The sequence below is a fragment of the Patiria miniata genome, unplaced genomic scaffold, assembly GCF_015706575.1.
Source record: "Patiria miniata isolate m_02_andy unplaced genomic scaffold, ASM1570657v1 HiC_scaffold_22, whole genome shotgun sequence".
In the NCBI taxonomy this organism is placed as follows: domain Eukaryota; kingdom Metazoa; phylum Echinodermata; class Asteroidea; order Valvatida; family Asterinidae; genus Patiria; species Patiria miniata.
In genome coordinates, this window is record NW_024037061.1 from 3,872,921 (window position 1) to 3,891,355 (window position 18,435).

Below are 18,435 nucleotides of genomic sequence, written 5' to 3' on the forward strand. Positions count from 1 at the left end.
AGCAACAGTGTCTTTGGTCTGGAGAATTCACAGTTAAAATGTGCCAAGCATTCTGAGCAAGTCATTGTACCAGACGTTTTTCAAATGTAAATCCCAAAGGGTATAGGTTACTTGCAAATGGCTTATTGCAAAGGTTCACAGTATTATAACGTCAGCATTCTCAGTGCACACATCTACCAAGTCTTCACAAATGACACACGTAGACACTGTGGTTGATAGTGCACATGTACATGGAAAACTGTATGAGTTCATGTCTTTTAAGTCTGTACATGTAGATTTAGGAATAATCCACTTTATATACATTTGTACACATGCACAGAGAACCTGCATGTGATAAAATATAGAGTACCTGTTTTGTGTGACAATATTTGTGGTCACACAAAAATTCTGTCTATATTTCACATGCTGCAGAAATTTACCACCGCGCAGCACAGGTTGAAATTAGTTAAAATGTAAAACTGTAGAATACAAATGGAAGGTCGCCAAAACTTATTTTTCCTTCAAAGAACTTACGTGTAATATCATCTATCTTCCAAATTTGTTGGGTAATTTTTTTTAACCCCCCCCCCCCCTTAAGAAAAGGTCATTTATTATCTCACATTAATTCAAAGACCAACTCACAGTAAACAATTTAACAATAATCTTGCCGGGGTTCGTGTAAGTTTCTTTTGAATCTTCCCAATGTTTTTCTGTCGACAGCAAGGTAAAGCTGTTTTCTCGTCTTGAAAATTTAATCATGGTGTGCTTCGCTTATTCGGTTCATGCCAAGTGTGCAAAGAGCAAAAGTTAAATTCATGGAATTACAATGTACATTTATGTACCATAAGGTGTTCAAAAATTCAGTAAACATTGCTTTTCAGCATTAGCAATGCTGCATTGCTTTTCAGCATTAGCAATGCTGCATTGCTTTTCAGCATTAGCAATGCTGCATTGCTTTTCAGCATTAGCAATGCTGCAAACCTAAAAAATAGCATACACGACTTCCCATGTTTTACTTCAATAGGGCACCCGGTACCTGTACTACCCATAAATGCACACCACTACTCAGAGAAGATGTGGCTAAGAATTGGATTTAAAATTGAACATTTATAGGTCAGCTTTGAATGGATGTCATGACAATATTTTTTTTTGGGGGGGGGGTTGGTAAAAGGGATATGATAAAATTTAATTTAGTCTGCCACAGTGACTCTGCCATAATATTGCGTTTTAATTGTGCAATCATTGAAATCTGTAATGTGTCACTGTTTTGATATTTTTTGCAATGGTATTGCTTAATTACACGAGGGGCACTTTGTATTGTCTTTCCATCGTTACGTAAGTCCAGGACTAAACTAAAGTTTGGTCTTTAATCTTCCATTGTAATCATTGGCTCTTCCCAGTTCTATGAATACAGGATCATAAATATCACAAAGAACTGCTGTTTGAAACAAAGAAAAAAGCTTAGTGTTTAATGTGTTTATGTGATACATGTAGTATTTAGAGTATATAAATGATAGTGAAATGCATAAAAGGAAAGTTGAGATATCACAAGCATAGCCGGGTAAAGTTTATGCCATTCGGTTTTTTGCATTTATTGCACTTTGCTCAACTACAGCCTGTGCCCAATTCTGTCTCATTTTGCCAAGAAAGTTCCTTACAAAAATGGGATAACATTAGGGTTAAGGCAGGAACCCCCCCCCCCCCCCTGTATTCAATATAAGCTTTCGTTTTATGGGGCTCCATATTTTTGATAATAAAAATTAAAAAGTTACACTTCTTGAGTGAATGAAAGTGTAGATTTGTGCATACAGAGAGCTGTATATTTTGAGAGAGAAAAAAATCACTGTGCTAAAAAAAGTAAATGTTTACATTTGTAAAAACAGTTATCGGTATTAACGTCTGTGTGCTCACAGCAAAGCAGTGTATATGTAGCACATGTGTAATTATTGTACATGTTATTTAAACATCTCAAATGGAATAGTTTGTGTCATTGATAAAAGCCGTCTTTGGCTTCGCGTGTATAATTTCTGCAATGTCCAATTTTCATAACCAAATGTATGTTGTTACTTAATTTGTTGAAGAACGCCCACAAGATGTACTGTTGGGGTTGTGGAGATTAAAGTGACAAAAGTATAAGTTGTGGCCACTGCAAAGCTACCATATTGTGAGTTCTAATTGTGGTTTTATTGGAAAATCCTCATCTGAAATTTGGACACAAAATCCGTATATAAATAAACAAGAAAATCGCTGTCCATATCAAAAACTTTCAGCATTCAAGCACATACATGTACCTATCTATTCTTGGGTTGCCTCAGAAATTACAACGAAATGAGTCTTGAACGCTAGTCTTTGTACACTAGTGAGAACACACGAGTCTCCATTTTTTCAAGTCTCCAGTTTCTCGTACAAACTTTTTGAAAAAAGGATGTGAAGTTGAACCTTTTTTTTTTTTTTTACCAATGACCAATGTTTTTCAAAACATCCACAGCTTTCGTGTGATTTCTTTCCAAGAAGGTGGATGATGGATTTTTTACTCAAAATTATCATCTTTTTTCCAAGACAAGCCTTTTGACCTCAAAATGGCTGCTTATTCACGTTGGAAAAAGTATTTCAACACAAGATATTTGTGATGGTGAAAATATCAGAAAGTTGTGAAAATTTTTAAAAAAATTGACGTGACAGGCAAAAGGATTGAGGCTGGGACGAGAAACTGGTATTTTTTTATTTAGCCTTATAAAAAGCTTGCAAAGAGCGCCCCCACTGTGTTGTGGACAGGTTGTTCCTCTGTGTACAATGGCGCACCCAGGATTTGGCTGCCTTGGGGGGGGGGGGGGCTCACAAGTTAAAACATTTTCAAAACATTTTGCCAAAATTTTAGGCCGCAGAAAAAAATTGTTGGGGTTTTTTTTTGGGGGGGAGGGGACTATTTTGACGTTGGTGGCGCCACTTACACCCAGGGTGACCGTTTTAGCCGATTTTCGGCTAACTTTGACAGAATTTTTTGTAAAAAAATGAGTTTGACAGAATATTTGACAGAATGGATTTTTTTGGCAGATTTCTGGCAGAATTCTGCAAAAATGGTAATTTGACAGAAAAACAGCAATGTTGAACAAAAAATGGAACGTGTTTTAAAAAAGCTTCAATCCTTTCAACAAACCCTTGCATAGTAATGGGACAGGTTGGCTGGTCTATAGGTGCTGAGGTTAACTGGGAAATTTTGTGGCCGGATCTGCGTTTTGACCGAAATTTACGCAATAATTTCATAACATCTTTATGTGACTATAGATTGTTTAATGTAATTTGAACCTTAATTAAGTCAATACTACCAATCTGCGTGTGATTTAAGTGTTTATAGTGTATTTCGAGTAATTCTGGGGAATTTGGCAGATTTGTTTTCTTTGTGCATTTAGCAGAATTTGGCTCTGACCTTACGGTCACCCTGCATGCTTACACCACTATTATACTATTATAAAATAGGCCAATACATATCACCAAGGTAAAATTGTTGGACTAAAATAAGCCCCCCGAGCCCCCCCCCCCCCCCCCCTCCTTTGGGTGCGCCACTGTGTGTGTACTGTTACATAAGTAAACACTGTACTTTCATTGGCAATGAATTTAAACTTACAAAAATGCCCACATAGAGGGCGCCCTGTGCAGGTTTCCTGTATGGCCGCGTCTGAATTTCTTGGCAACAGCTGGACTTGAAATAACACACACGTGTCTATGAGAAGTGGCTGCAGCCGCTGCCATAGACGCGTCTGTATTTTCCAGCCATGGCTAAGTAATTCAAACACGGCCTTTACTAGCCCAGCCTAGGTATCAATTGTGCATATGTGTACATGGTGAAAATCTGAAATAATGATAAAAATGAAAATCACTTGCCTGTATCCTGAGTTCTGCATTGGCTTGAAAGTTGAATGCAGTAGTGCCAACAGCTTTAGAGGTGGTTGTTCTTACTTGCATATTTACTTTCCCTGTAGCTAGAGGTGGTTATGGGACCTCTTTTTAGGCCTCTTGTCTACCAACTTTCATTCACCATTTTGGGCCAAGTTCCATAAACCTTTTGATCTTTGCACTGCATTCTGGGTATGGATCACAAACATGCAATGCATTTTATGCACAAATTTACCTATGGCGCAGGGAACCAGTCAAACTTTAAATAAGTGTTTTCTTCAAAGTATTTACCAACATTAACCTGATCTTTAATTCACATATTTATGCATGGAAAATAAGTCAAAATTTGAAGAAGAAAAGCAATTTTTTTTCAACTTTAGAAAAGAAGAAATAATTTTGAAATTTCTTTCAAGGTACCAGTCATAAGGCTGTGATGTGATTGGCTAATGTTAGATGAGAGAGCTTGAAATCTTGATTCTGATTGGACCATAAGGCTCTTCCAGTTTATATAGGGTCATATATATTTCAGAATGCAACTCCCAAAAACAAGGATTCCTCAAAAGCTTTCTTGAAAACATGTGTGTAAGAGGCCTTACAAAGTGACTATTTCAAATTCACAAAATGCAACGATGTAAACAATTAGATCAATCAAATTTGGATCAAATGAAAGGTTTCACTGGTTCACTGCCCCCATAGGTTTGTGCACATATTGCCTGATTTGTATGTCATCCTTACCCAGAATGCATTGCAAATTTCAAAAAGGTTTTGTCCTGCGTCATTTTTTAAACATCGGCTTTATCTCCAGCGTTGGCTTAAGTTTAAGTGGTCTAATTTTAAGTACCAATACTCGAGATGCCAGCTGATTAAGGGTTAGCCCATCTGCTGCAGCAAATCCTGTTACAGAAAGCCAAAGTTTGTAGTCTTTAGTTTTCAATGAAAGCCTGTGAAAATTCCTACAGAGACATAGCCAAATTCAGGGACGCATCCATGGTTTCAGAAATGCTGTGGTATCTGAGAAAGACACTATGTACTTGGTAGAAGTGTTGCAGATGAATAAAGCTCAGTTGTTGACACGGAACCATGGTAACCGCTGTGGTCTTAAAAAACTGATTCGATTTTTTTTTTTTCTAAAAAAATTCAAGAGTTTTTGGATCAGGAGAAAGATCAAATGCCACAAAAATCAAATTGACACAAGTATTTTTGGTCTTAAATACAATATATTTAATTTTGATTATTCATGACATATTTCTTTGAATTTTAGTACTATATTTACAATTTCTGTCTATTAAATACTACTTGGGATGAATACTACTACAGCTGTCCAGACAAAATCCAAAATAATTGAACTTAAAAAATAATTAAACACAAAGACATTACTACGATAAAAATAATCTCTCAGCATGTACATGAATAAGTTCTGTTAACTCAGGTCCAATGTAAACAAAAATTGAAAACTTAGTTAAAATTTATCAACGGAATTACTTCCGAAGTTCAACTACCCATAAAATGGGGAGGATTTTCTGAATTAAACCCCAGGATTTGTTCGAGTTGGCCCTCGAACTAATTTTTCTGGGGACTGGCAAAGTAGGTCTTTTGGTCAGATAAGAAGTAAACGGGGGGAGTCAGGTTGGCGTAGCGGTATACTCAAAACTCCTCAGGGATTTTGAGGACATCCGTGAAGTTTTTACATTTGCTTATCTAGCTCCCAGACTTATGTTCTTGAAACTCAATGGTTCTTGAGTCTGGAGTGCTGAATGGTAACACATAGCAACGGATGAAAAACTGGTGTGCATGTGAACAGATGCTTATATGGGAAGACGTCAGCCCCCCCCCCCCCCATAGTAAGAGTTTTTCATTAGAACCGTCAATTGTTGGCTACAATAGGAGCAACTGAAATTGTGTGTCAACAAATAACGTTTCACAGTTCTGCAGCACTATTTGTACATTTGAGATGCTTTAAATGAATGTAACTTCTCTACCGATGACCAACTTAACACAACTCAGGCCAAGTTCAGGCAAGGACCATTAGTCGACTAGTGGTTGATTTGTGACGTATCTTACGCCTGCGCACTGATAGCAACGTGCGAACGTCTCTAGTCAAACGCTGGTCAAAATGTCATTGCAAAACTTCTGGATCCTGGCTCCCTGCTAGCGTTATGAATGCGCGCGGCTATTGGTTACCAGCGAAGCAACCAGCCCCAGTAGGCTGGTTCCAAATAGTCGACTAGCGTAGTCAACCACCGTCGACTAGACAGAGTTCGGGCAAGCGTTAGTTAACCATTGGTCAACTATAGTCCTTGCGCGAACTTGGCCTATGTACAGAAGTTAAATACCAACCAAAGGTTGCAATGTACTGAAAACAACTTTAGCCGGTAACCAATAAAAGCTGCAAAACAAATAACCTTTACATACCAGCAATTTGTGGTCATAGATTTGAGATGGTTTCGACGACTGTTCCGAAAACTCCCAATGACGAAGCTGACACAACTCAGTACAGAGGCAGAATACCAGCCAGAGGTTATATGTACAGGATAAACTTTAGCTGGTAACCAATCAAGGTTTTTGGCAAAATGCCTTAAATAACAGAATATCTAATAAAGTCTTTGGTTAAAAAAGTACAGGTCAAAATTGGACTGAACTGTACCAGATGTGTTTCTGAACATAATTGGACAATTTCATTTATAGTAGTTTTCTTTAATTAAGTTTGAATACATTTAACTGATCAAAATCGTCAATAAAGTAATTTGAATTGCATTTAGGGCAGTCTCCTAGCAACCGTACCATGGCAACGAAAGGCTTCTTCAAAACCCTACTTAAGTACTTTTGGAGTCCAGTGAAGAATTCTTCCGTCATGTAATCTGAACATAATTGGACAATTTTATTTAAAGTAGTTTTCTTAAATTAAGTTTGAATACATTTAACTGATCAAAATCGTCAATGAAAAAAAATTGAATTGCATTTAGGGCAGTCTCCTAGCAACCGTACCATGGCAACGAAAGGCTTCTTCAAAACCCTACTTAAGTACTTTTGGAGTCCAGTGAAGAATTCTTCCGTCATGTAATCACGTCGTCATCTTGCTCGAAATTCGGCTGGTTCCTTCTTGACGAAATACCCACTAGCTTGTTGCCATTTACTGTAGGAAAGAAACCAAAATAGTCATATAAGTCGGAACTGTGTTTAGCTTCTTTTCAAAAAAATATCTGATCAGCATAAACAAATTACCCGCAAAAAGTCTCGTAGTTATAAAGGATATACGCATACGCACAATAAAAACAACCGCAGGTGTGTGCGTCGTGTCAATGCTTGCATGCACCCATTCACAGCGGAAATTTCCAAAACTGTGTCATTTGACACATCTTTGGAAATTACCGTCTGTTATTGTTTTCTTCAAAATGACAGCATGCCAGAAGGAATAATTTCACAGGGAGTTTAGTGTCATTACTATCTTTAAAGCTATAGTCCATCATTTGCAGCTATCCGAAAAGTAACGGCGTAATTCTTGTTGAAAAACATACTTAGTTTGAAAGATAGTAAGGGGACAAAACTCCCTGTGAAATTATTCTTTCTGGAAAGCTGTCATTTTTAAAGAAATCAACAAAAGAAGGCCTTTCCAACGGTGCTTCTTAAGAGGCACCGTAGGAAATTTAAATTAGTAGTTTGTTTTTGTTATTCGGCGAAGCGCGCGCAAGCACTGGCACGACGCACACGCACGTGCGGTTGCTATAATTCGTCAGATCAGTGCGCGACATCGCGTAGCTGCAATCGGCTCAGTGAGAACGTGTCTCGGACGCTGAATTCAGGCCCAAATTCAAAACATGAATCAGCAACTTTTGATTTGAAATTGAGATCCTAGAATGCCGTTTTTCTCGGAATATACAGCTGAAGCTGAGCTGAAACTTCATTAGGTAAGTTGTTCAGTACCCTTCTTTAGATTTTGAGCACTTTTGTTGCTTCAAACGAACAAAATGCACAAATTACAAATGATGGACTATATCTTTAATATTACATGTATAAAAAGAACTGGGGTATTTATGAATGCAGCACAACATTTAAAATAAGAACAAAAGAGTTCCACACATGTTCAAGTTAAAACAAATCATTTACGTGAGGACATTTCCAGTGGGCTCAATCTGGGACTGATTCGCTCCGGTAGGGGGTCCAAGGTGGGCTGGTGAGGGGGTCGCGAGAGGGGTCGTTGGTTCATTGTGGACGCCCATGAGGGCACCGGCAGGGGACCAGTCATTCCTTCAATGGGACCGTCCAGGGGTAACGGTGCCAACTTGTTGTTCTTCTTTAATTTCTTCTTTTTCTTCTTCTTCTTCTTTTCGGGGATTTCTGATGAAATTTAAAAATATATAACTTTGGTTAATAAAAGAAGATAACACACCCTTAGATGCAATGCTAGCAATGCTGCAAACCTGGAAGATGGCAATCAGGGATTTGAGAGGATGTAGCTTAAAAATGGAAGGAACTTGATAGATTGAGTATTTGAAAAAGTGAATTCAAATTGAAGTCCCCAAATTGAAATTGTCTCAACTTGCATACAGTGGTTATAAAAAAGGTATGTTGAAGAAATGCAAAACCCATTATCTTCAAGCAAACTTGAATTCTCGATTCTGATTGGTCGACCCATTGCAACCACACAGTCCATATCGCACTCCACGTGTCGCGCTATTCTAAGATGCGCGCACCATTTCTGCTGCACAAACATGTAAAAAGATAACCGTTGAAAAGATTGTGTGCAGCGTACATGTTCCATCTTTATTGTACGTCAAGTTTGCTTGAAGAAATTTCTCAGTTGGGCCAAGAAGTAAGAGCACAAATAAAATAAACAATACAAATATAAGGTAAACAGAGAGTTTCTTGCATACCCTGAGGTGAGACAACATCGCCTTCCTCTTGCACCGTTGATGCAGCCGTTACCCCCTCCTCCGATACCTTCTGGCCCCGCCCCTCCCCTGTCTCTTCATCACCACTGTCCTTCATGCCATTGTTCTGTGAGACCCCTCTCAATCTCGCCTCTACCTCCACAGTCCTGTCAACATTCTTGGAGTGTCCAGATGCATCGGGCGACTGTTCCGTTTCTCCAGAGTCTTTAGTTTTGGTTATTTCCTCTTCTTGGTCCAGTTTTTCCAATTCTAGTTTCTTTTTCTTCTCCTTGGCTTTCTGCTTTTTGGATTGTTCACTCTGGATTAAGAAAAGAAACAAGAATAAAGCCTTTGAAAATCTGGCAATTTCCGCAGCATTTTCACCAAGCTTATGCAGGAGATTATCTGCCTATTTTGGTTATTAACCAAATGACACGTGGATATAATGAGGGATTATCCACTGGTCACAAGTGGCAAAAGATTTGGTGATTATCCAGGGTAGGTAAGATAATTCAAGAGATAATCCACTGATGACACATCATGAGATAAATCTGGATTACATACTGGTTGGGATTATCCACTATTGGGGATTAAAATAGGGATCATCTTTTGGAGGCAAGTGACTGCGAGGTTATCCACTGGAGATAAGGTACCATGAGATTAATTGGGAATTATCCACTATTGGGGATTAAAATAGGGATTATCTTTTGGAGGCAAGTAACTACGAGGTTATCCACTGGAGATGAGGTACCATGAGATTAGTTGGGGATTATCCACTATTGGGGATTAAAATAGGAATTATCTTTTGGAGGCAAGTGACTGCGAGGTTATCCACTGGAGATGAGGTACCATGAGATTAGTTGGGGATTATCCACTATTGGGGATTAAAATAGGGATCATCTTTTGGAGGCAAGTGACAGCGAGGTTATCCACTGGAGATGAGGTACCATGAGATTAGTTGGGGATTATCCACTATTGGGGATTAAAATAGGGATCATCTTCTGCAGGCAAGTGACAGCGAGGTTATCCACTGGAGATAAGGTATTATGAGATTAGTTGGGGACTGTCCATTTTGGGGGATAATCCAGCATAATCCACTCACCTTTTCATCCAAGTATTCCTTGTTGACAGGCTTGAAGGGATCTCCCATGATGACATCTTCCTCATCCTCATCCGGCGGCGCATCCTGACCAAGACGTTTCCGTTCTTCCTCTTCTTTACGCTCTCTGAAGGAAATTATTTTATAAGGTTTAAGTCACAGGTAAGCTGTGGCAAATTTCACTGTAAGTGTTTAGTTACATCAAATTCGTTTTGAATTCACTGAATATGAACTCGCCTTTATTATTTTAAAATTACCTTAACCAATGCAACAACGTGCAACACTTAGCCTGCCAAGTGTAACATGATCAAAAATGTCAAAACAAATATCAAGGCCAAACTGCGTCAGAGTCTCTGGTCACCAACTGCAGCAGGATACAACTGTGGCATTGTACAATGAGACTAGCTCTCAATGTTTCAGAATTGGCTGTTTATGCACTGGTGTTGATGGCTCAGTGCAGCAAGCTACAACAGATTTTTACCACCTGATGCACTGTGTAGCATCTGGCAGGGTTTGGGATGATCAGTTGATGGGGCTGTGCTCATCTCCCTTTGATTTTGTCTTCGTTCTTCTTTGGATTTTTTTGCTGGACAATAATTTTCCGAACAACGCATACACTTCAAACTTGGTATGAACATCAACCTGGATGCAGAGATTGGGCTGTGCCCGTCACCCTTTGGTTTTGTCTTTGTTTTTCTTTTGAATATTGTTTTGTTTTTTTGGGACAACTATTTTAATTACATGCACATGTACTTCAAACTTGGTATGAACATGCATCAGGCATACAACTGTAACGTCATGATCACGTCATCATTTAGGACACGAATGCTGACGTCTGCATTTGTTGATGTTAGGCATCTGATGCTGTGACTTCATCAAACCGGAAGTTAAATGCCAATCAATACACACAAATAAACTTTCGTGTAATTCAAAGAAAACTTGTTCCTTTCACTGTCTTCCGTCACGTGGTAAAATGCCTACACTGGTCAATTAATCACACAGATTGATAATTTCTGCCATTTTTACACGGACACTCATAACTGAACTGAAACAACGTACAACCAAATGCCAGTGTTGCGCCTCATCTCCCTGTGTTTGTGACAGAAACATATGTGACCTGTTCTGTCAAAAGCAGACGCTTCTGGGCAGAGGTTGAAATTGAGATAGGGCCAAAAAACGCTGTGGGGGTGATTTTTTTTCCATTTTCTAATTTTTGCATATTTGTAATCCTGAGCACGTCTAAATTATACTATAAAAGTTTGAAACCCTAATTTGATCTCTAATTATAGTATTTTTGATGATTTGTTAAGGTATATCGGTTAAAGAAATGTCTGTTTTGTGACGTTCGTGTCCATTTTCTCTGTTTTCTACTTTTCGACCCAATGAACTTCAAAATAGCATAACTTTGCGCAGGAATGACCGGTTTCAAAAATTAAACCACCTATTAACAGGAAACAGAACATATTGTAACAATATGCAAAAATCTCATTTTTGACCTTATGTCCAGAAAAGTCTGATTTTGACAGAACAGGTCACATATGTCAGACGTCTACTTAGTTATAGAAATCAGTGTATGGAAATCTAAACCATCTTCAGTACCTCTCTTCTCGTCTTTTTCGTATCCGTTCCAGTTTAGCTTTCTTCTCGATAGCTTCAGCTTCTTTTTGTTCCTCCATCTCCCTGGCCATGCGGGCGCTCAGCGTGGGCCAATCCCTGAGGATGCCGTGAAGTAGCCACTCTAGTCCGACAGACACAGACTTGTCCATCTTCTTGCCGGTGCCCTGCATGGCCGAGCACGTCTCCTATAAAGGAAAATACAGAAGTATTAATGCAACAGTGATCACGTGGGCCTCATGTAGCTATTTGTTCATCAGGCCATGAGACCAGTTTTCTTCAGCAGCTCGAAATCAGCGCAATCTGGTCTCTATCCTCACAGGTACCCATTTTTCTCTGGGTAGAAGTAGGAGATTGTGGTAAAGTGTCTTGCCAAAGAACACTAACACCTTATCACTCAAGGGATCAAATATGTGTACAATCGCACCTACCATCAAACATGAATTGGACACTGAACCCATCAGACCACGGAGCTCCATCGAACTCTGTAATTTTATAGTCTCTACCCTAGTAGGTTCACAACCATATATAGCCTGGGCACAAAGAGGCAATTGTGGTAAAGTGTCTTGCCCAAGAACACAAATACCTCATCCAGGGATCAAATCCGTGTACAATCGCACCTACCATCACACACAAGTTGGACACTTAACCCATGGAACCATGGTGCTCCATTGAACTCTGTAATTTCACAGTCTCTACCGTAATAGATTTACAACCATTTATTGCCTGGGCACAAAGAGGCAATTGTGGTAAAGAGTCTTGCCCAAGAACACAAACACCTCATCTCTCCAGGGAGCATATCCGTGTACAATCACACCTACCATCACACACGAGTTGGCCATTGTACCCATTCAACCATGGCACGCCATACTGTGATTTCATTGGTTTAGAAGGGTCACATGTCCAGTATGTAAAAATAATCAAAGTACGTACCACACGACACGGACATTTACTGTCGTTGACCATGTCCTCTAGATTGAGTTGATCGCAGATGTCAATTTCATCAAGAGCGCCCTCTTTGTCCTGCTTGTTGGCGAGGCTGCGCAAATAAACAATGTAAATCACCCGATTGTTGAAATTACTTAATGCCTGGTATGAAATGCTTCAATTTTACACAGAGCTAAGCATAAAGATACAATATTATCAATTATTATTTATATCAGGATTCCAAGTAGTACAAAAATAATCAGTGTACATTTGTACTGCATTCTATCGGAGAAGCAACCGGATGACTATTCAATATCGGATTTTTTTGCACAGTTTTCAACAAAATTGAGAGCTTCCAGCAGTGCGAGATTTCGCTCCAGGAAGTGAACAATGCGATACAATTTTGAGAAAAAAAGACACCGAAAACATCTTGAAAGCAACCACAAGGCTGCACATATTCTGGCCGAGAAGAATATACCGACAGAGTCCGAGACAATGGATAAGCTTACGCTAGCAGTTATTTCGTCAAAGTTCCAAGTTAGCGTCGCAAGTCAGCATCACTGAATTAACTTCAAGTCATCCTGATATTAATAGTGTTAATAGTATTGGATAGCCTTTTTTTAAGGGGACACAAGAATATATTGCACTTGCTGTAACAATGCTGCACGAGTCTATATTGTTATAGCTGGTGCAATATATTCTTGTATCCCCCTCAAAGCCATCCAATATTATATCATTATCATATCTGAACTAGTCAATAATCAAGTTATCAGAGAGAATAGTAATGAAATACCCTGACTACAAGCCAGTTTATACTTCATTCTAATGTAAATACGAAACAATTTTGACATCACAAAATATTTGCAGTGACATTGCTAGAGTTGAAATGTGTGCAACTCTCTTGCAAAATCACAGTCCAAAAACCTGACGAATTTGTGTACATGCATTTGCAACGCAGTGTGTAAATTTGACCCAAAGTACGAGTTCACTTAAACTTACATTAGAATACGCTTGCCAACGATCCTCTCCTGTTTCAAAACTTCTTGTAGAACCTCTTGGCACTCCCGTAACCTGGCTTCATCGCTCGCATCAATCACGAAGACCACGCCATGAATCTCGGCGTAGTAGTTCTTCCAGATCGGACGGATCTTCTTGCCCCCACCGAGGTCAAAGACGGTGACGTCAAACTTCTCAAACTTGAACTGGACATTGCAGAAGCCAACGGTAGGGGCCACGTCTTCTTGCGATTCTGTAGGAAGACCCAAAAAATGTCGGTGAAGGGCAAAAACCAATATTGAATTAACATCATCCCGATGCAAAATTCCATCTTTTAAATAGTTGTGGTACCCGCTGCTATATCAGATTCGAACCAGCCAGCCGACCCTGGCAAGCTCGGTGGTAAGACGTCTGCACTAGTAAGTAGGAGGTCGTGGGTTCGAGTCCCACCAGAGTGGATTGTGAATTTTTTCTCACAATCACTTGGGACAACACTGAGTATACAGTGTTTATGAAAATATGTCGGCAAAGGGCAAAACTCAATATTAAACATGTAGGGAAAAAGTAAAACAAAGTAAGACAAGAAATATCAATAAACAAGTAGGAGTAAAAATCCCCTTGAATTCGCACCGAAATACCATTGTTAAAAAATATATATTATTTCACATAAATTTACTTATTCTCACAAAAGCAACTTCAACAATTAACAGTTGTAAAAATGTCCATATTTATTATAAAAATTCAACCTTATGATAATAGCATGAGTATAACACAATGTTTATACCTGTCGATCTCAATTGAAATTTAAGACAAAAGTAATCTGAAACCCAACTTGAAGAATGAATAAAAACAAATTAAATAACGAAAAAAATGAAAACTGAAAAAATCCTTATGCTTTCCAAATTTTTGTTTTCGGACACAAAATTAAAAGTTTCATTCTCTTGACCTTATGGTTGTGTCAGAGTTCCTACATCCAAACTATGACAATCCAAATAGAGTTGGGGAATATCTAACTTAAGTTGGGACAATACTAGCCCCATAAATGTGGCCAATTTACTGGACTACCTCCATAAATAAAGGCCACACTTCCACCATGTACAAAAACAGTCGAACTTTGTCAAATTTTGATTTTCACATTTAGGCTTAGTTTGTAGTTTATTTTTGCTTTAGAAGCATACTCACCCTCTTTATGGGCTAATCAGAAAGTGCTGCCTTTTTCAGATGTCAATTTTTCGTGAAATTTCCAGATTCGTTTGCACACATTTGCGTATCAAAATTTCAACATGAAATTTCACAAAAATTAGACATCTGAAAAAGGCAGCACTTTCTGATTAGCCTATAAAGAGGGTGAGTATGCTTCTAAAGCAAAAATAAACCACAAACTAAGCCTAAATGTGAAAATCAAAATTTGACAAAGTTCGACATGTTTTTGTACATGGTGGAAGTGTGGCCTTTATTTATGGATGTAGTCCAGTAAATTGGTCACATTTATGGGGCTAGGACAATACCATAGTTGGGGCGGAACATAACCAATATTTTACCTCCTTGAATCCCCAATATTGTTGTTGTTTTTCCAGCATTGTCGAGACCAATAAGCGCCAAAGTCACTTTCCTATTGGAGAAAGGGGAAATAAAATTAATTTGTTGACAATGTTTTTCATGAGACACAGTATCTATCGATGTCATTTTCTGACACTTGAGTGCAGTGTTTAGAAAGTTTAAGAAAGTTAGCTGTTTTGTTGAAAAATATTCAATATAAAAGCTCAATGACTGTCTAAAATGACTCAAAATCAACTGCAAAAAAGGGCTTTATTCAGGATAAAAAGCAACTTGTTGTTTGAGAAAATTAATATCATTCAACGGAAACAATATTGCAACCTGACGCCACTTTTTTTTCTTCATATACTACATGTATACATATACATGTAGGCCCTATCAATGTCAATGAAGGTCATTCATTGCACAAATGATGATAAGACATGAGTCTGGGACTGAGAAAAATTTCCAATTTTGTTAGGAAAATGTTCTTGTCTCTCCATACTTTGTACACAATCGCGAAAGTGGCATCAGGTCGTAAATTTTTTTCCCATTCAACTTTAATTTACTTTTCTTATGATGCAAACTCCTTTTTTAAAGTTTTAAATATTGACAATTGTACAAAAAAATTACATAACATTTTATGCAAATGCTCGTCCAAAAATAAGCAACTTACTTGAATGGTTCTCGCTTCTTTTTTATCCACTGGAAACAATTCGCCATCAGGCTAAACATTCCCTTCCTAAACAAAATGTTTAAAAAAGAAACAAATATTTTCGTTTTCCAGTTTCTTTTTTATTGTTTTGCATTAGGCCTAATAAAACATGGACGTACATGACTGATTGATAAACATATAACTTTGCAGCAAATCTATGACTGAAAACATTCAAAATTGAGCGGAGTTAAAAAAAAACTCAGTCTTAGGCTCTTACCTCAATATGCAGCCAAAAAAAACCCACACACACACGGCAACGATACGGTGCAACCGGCGCGGCCGGAGCGGAGGCCAGCGGCAGCAACACAACGATTTTTTTAAGGCCTACATCACGATGAATCTCGTGTTGTGACTATAAACGGAAACACCCGATAAAACAAAAGTTTGGAGACGAATGCAAAGTCAAAAAGTCGTCCTTTTATATTAACAATTCAATAATTATTCGAAGAAATACTGCGGTTTCGGCGCTTTCTCTAGTACTTTTTTCCCAAGCGATCGAAGAAAAAAAAAGATGATTGAATTTGTGTAGGATTTGCTATGTCGATGTCACAAAAGATGTTATCGTGACACAGCATATGTGAGAGTCTGGGTGCCAGACGAGATAAATAAACCTATGATTAGTCACGTGATTATGTTTTGTTTCCGCAGCAACATCAATCAAGGTGAAATAAATATTGCTTTTTTATCCCAATTTCATTTCGAATATTGACAAAACGTTTGAAATAATAATCTCCAATGTGTAATCAAGACATTTTGCTTGTCAAAATGACGGAAATACTCCAATTTCAATCATTTAAACCTTACAAAAAATATCACGGCCGATGAAATTTTCGTCTGGTTCTTTTACCATTAAATCACACAAATACATGTATCTGGGTTCAGGTACTAGGAAAATGAATAGCGCCCTCTGGACTAGCCAACCTTTTCGTTCATTTCTGTACGAAGACATGATGCCTACTGAAGTCATTTTACTTGATTTCTACGGTGAAATTTCAATATCCCACATTGTAGTTAAGAAATTATTTGATTACCAACCGTCAATGTGTCATAATCGAAATGGCTCAATGGTACACTACTCATAATGTCATATTTCTACACAAGGCATTGTGCAACACGGTGGCCGAGTGGTTAAGGCGTTAGACTTAAGTTCTAATGGACGTAAGTCCTCATGGGTTCGAACCCCATCCGTGTTATAAATTTTGAGTATGCTGATTTTATTAAATTCCTTCACTTCATTTCGACAATTTACACTTCTAAATGAATATCTAGGTGTTTTAAACAATGTGCGGCCTTTTCTTCGTCCGAAAATACTGTACAAATACTCAACATGAGGCGAAACATTTCAAATGCAACATGGCCTGGGCGGCTAGATAACCAGCGTACAGCGAAGAAGATCATGGGAGGCAATTTTCTTTATACATGTACTTTTGTAGTTACAAATACATGTACATGTAACTGTAAAACAAACCAAAACAAGTCCTACTCCTTACTAGGGGGGGGGGGGGGGGGGGGGGGGGGGCTACTAACACAGTGTGTCATGTGTGGTCTTGTGTAATAGCGCCCTTATGTGGTTTGTATTGTTGATAATACAGTAACCACATGAGGGCGCTATTACACAAGACCATACATGACGCAGTGTATGTACAGTATGTTCAAAAAAAGTACAACTGTACTTGTACACGTAGTATTGTAGGCAGGCGTACACGTACTACGTGTACAACATTAAAACTTTGTAAGAAGCTGGCGATGGCACATCTGAAAGCAGTGAAGCATAAAATTGTACTCAACCACAAAACAATAAAATCATCGAATCTTTGGGTTTTTCGGGCTGAATATTTTGGGCGATCCTTGTTATTGATTGGTTTGGCAGTATTTACGTTTTGAGAGTTGTCCGAACTTGAAGAAAATGCAAGGAAATGAATTACATATCAATGTGAATACCTTCCGTCACTAGGTGGCGATCTTGCTCTTGCCTGTCACTTTAGTTTTCCCCGTTGCTTCTATAATCGTTTTAGGGCTGAAGAAAAAAAAGTGGGTGGAGACAAAACCAACACTTTTAAAAGGTGGGGGGTGCTCTCTTCACCTTAATCCCCCCCCCCTCCCCTCCCCCCCCCAAAAAAAAACCCCACACACTTCCGCTGCCTCATTGTAAGCTGACTATAGCATTAATTAATGTGTATGTAAATTAATAATGTTTAATCGACTCTCTTGAAAAGAAAAAGGGGCGGATCTAGTTATCAGGAAAAATTAAGGGGGGAAAATAAAGGGGGTGGGGTTGGTTCTAAAACACCCACTGCTAAAGGGGTCCGGGGAAAAAAATGAAATATACGTTGATTTTTCCTACATTCTAAGGTAATTCAAGAATAAATTTAGGAACTTCAGAATTCCATTTATTATTTGTCGCCCATACAAGTTATAACAATTTAATACATGTAATTGCAATAGCGCAATAATTAAACGTGCTGATTGTAGGCGGGCGTGGACACAATCATCCATGATCTAGCTCCTAGACCCATTTCCTTGAAACTCAATATGGTTCTTGAGTCTGGAGTGCTGAATGGTAACACATAAAAACCAATGAATACGCTAGTTCTAAGGAAAAGACGTTTTCATCTGCTTGACTGACACTGACATAACAATCCCACGCCTATAAGTCGTGTGATTTCATTGGATGTCTTTTTTTTTTCCTTCAAAATTTGGGAATGGATCCTTGTAAACCAATCATTATACATTTCGCAGTTTTGTATCGTTATCTTTTAAAATATAATCTTAAAAAGAACATATATATTCTTGGACGAAAATGTCAG

General features: G+C 38.4%; 1 protein-coding gene and 1 non-coding gene across 3 annotated transcripts; one reads left to right on the forward strand and one right to left on the reverse strand.

The window, feature by feature from the left end:
- Nucleotides 1–6,070: 6,070 nt before the first annotated feature.
- Nucleotides 6,071–16,192, reverse strand: LOC119730477 (ADP-ribosylation factor-like protein 13B). 2 transcript variants are annotated; one of them, XM_038203407.1, is made up of 11 exons: nucleotides 15,846–16,192; nucleotides 15,590–15,655; nucleotides 14,919–14,989; nucleotides 13,381–13,630; nucleotides 12,388–12,493; nucleotides 11,440–11,642; nucleotides 9,844–9,967; nucleotides 8,745–9,060; nucleotides 7,978–8,208; nucleotides 6,931–7,006; nucleotides 6,071–6,726 (listed from the first exon to the last, which is right to left on the reverse strand). In XM_038203407.1, exons 2-11 carry the CDS (start codon nucleotides 15,646–15,648, stop codon nucleotides 6,723–6,725), a joined length of 1,440 nt encoding a protein of 479 aa, XP_038059335.1. In that variant the 5' UTR covers nucleotides 15,649–15,655; nucleotides 15,846–16,192; the 3' UTR covers nucleotides 6,071–6,722. The 2 variants fall into 2 exon arrangements, with proteins under 2 accessions (XP_038059335.1, XP_038059334.1); XM_038203406.1 differs by lacking the exon at nucleotides 6,071–6,726 and having other exon boundaries at nucleotides 6,731–7,006; nucleotides 15,846–16,191.
- A 546-nt stretch (nucleotides 16,193–16,738) lies between these two features.
- Trnal-uaa lies at nucleotides 16,739–16,821 on the forward strand. The gene has a single exon. It is a non-coding gene; the product is annotated as a tRNA-Leu (tRNA).
- The last annotated feature ends 1,614 nt before the right edge of the window (nucleotides 16,822–18,435 follow it).

Coding starts and splice junctions, on each gene's coding strand:
- LOC119730477 (XM_038203407.1), bottom strand. CDS start 15,648: ATGTTTAGCCTGATGGCGAATTGTTTCCAGTGGATAAAAAAGAAGCGA. Junction 9,061..9,843: donor AGGAATACTTGGATGAAAAG/GTGAGTGGATTA, acceptor TTCTTAATCCAG/AGTGAACAATCCAAAAAGCA. Junction 7,007..7,977: donor CCCACTGGAAATGTCCTCAC/GTAAATGATTTG, acceptor TCTTTCCTACAG/TAAATGGCAACAAGCTAGTG.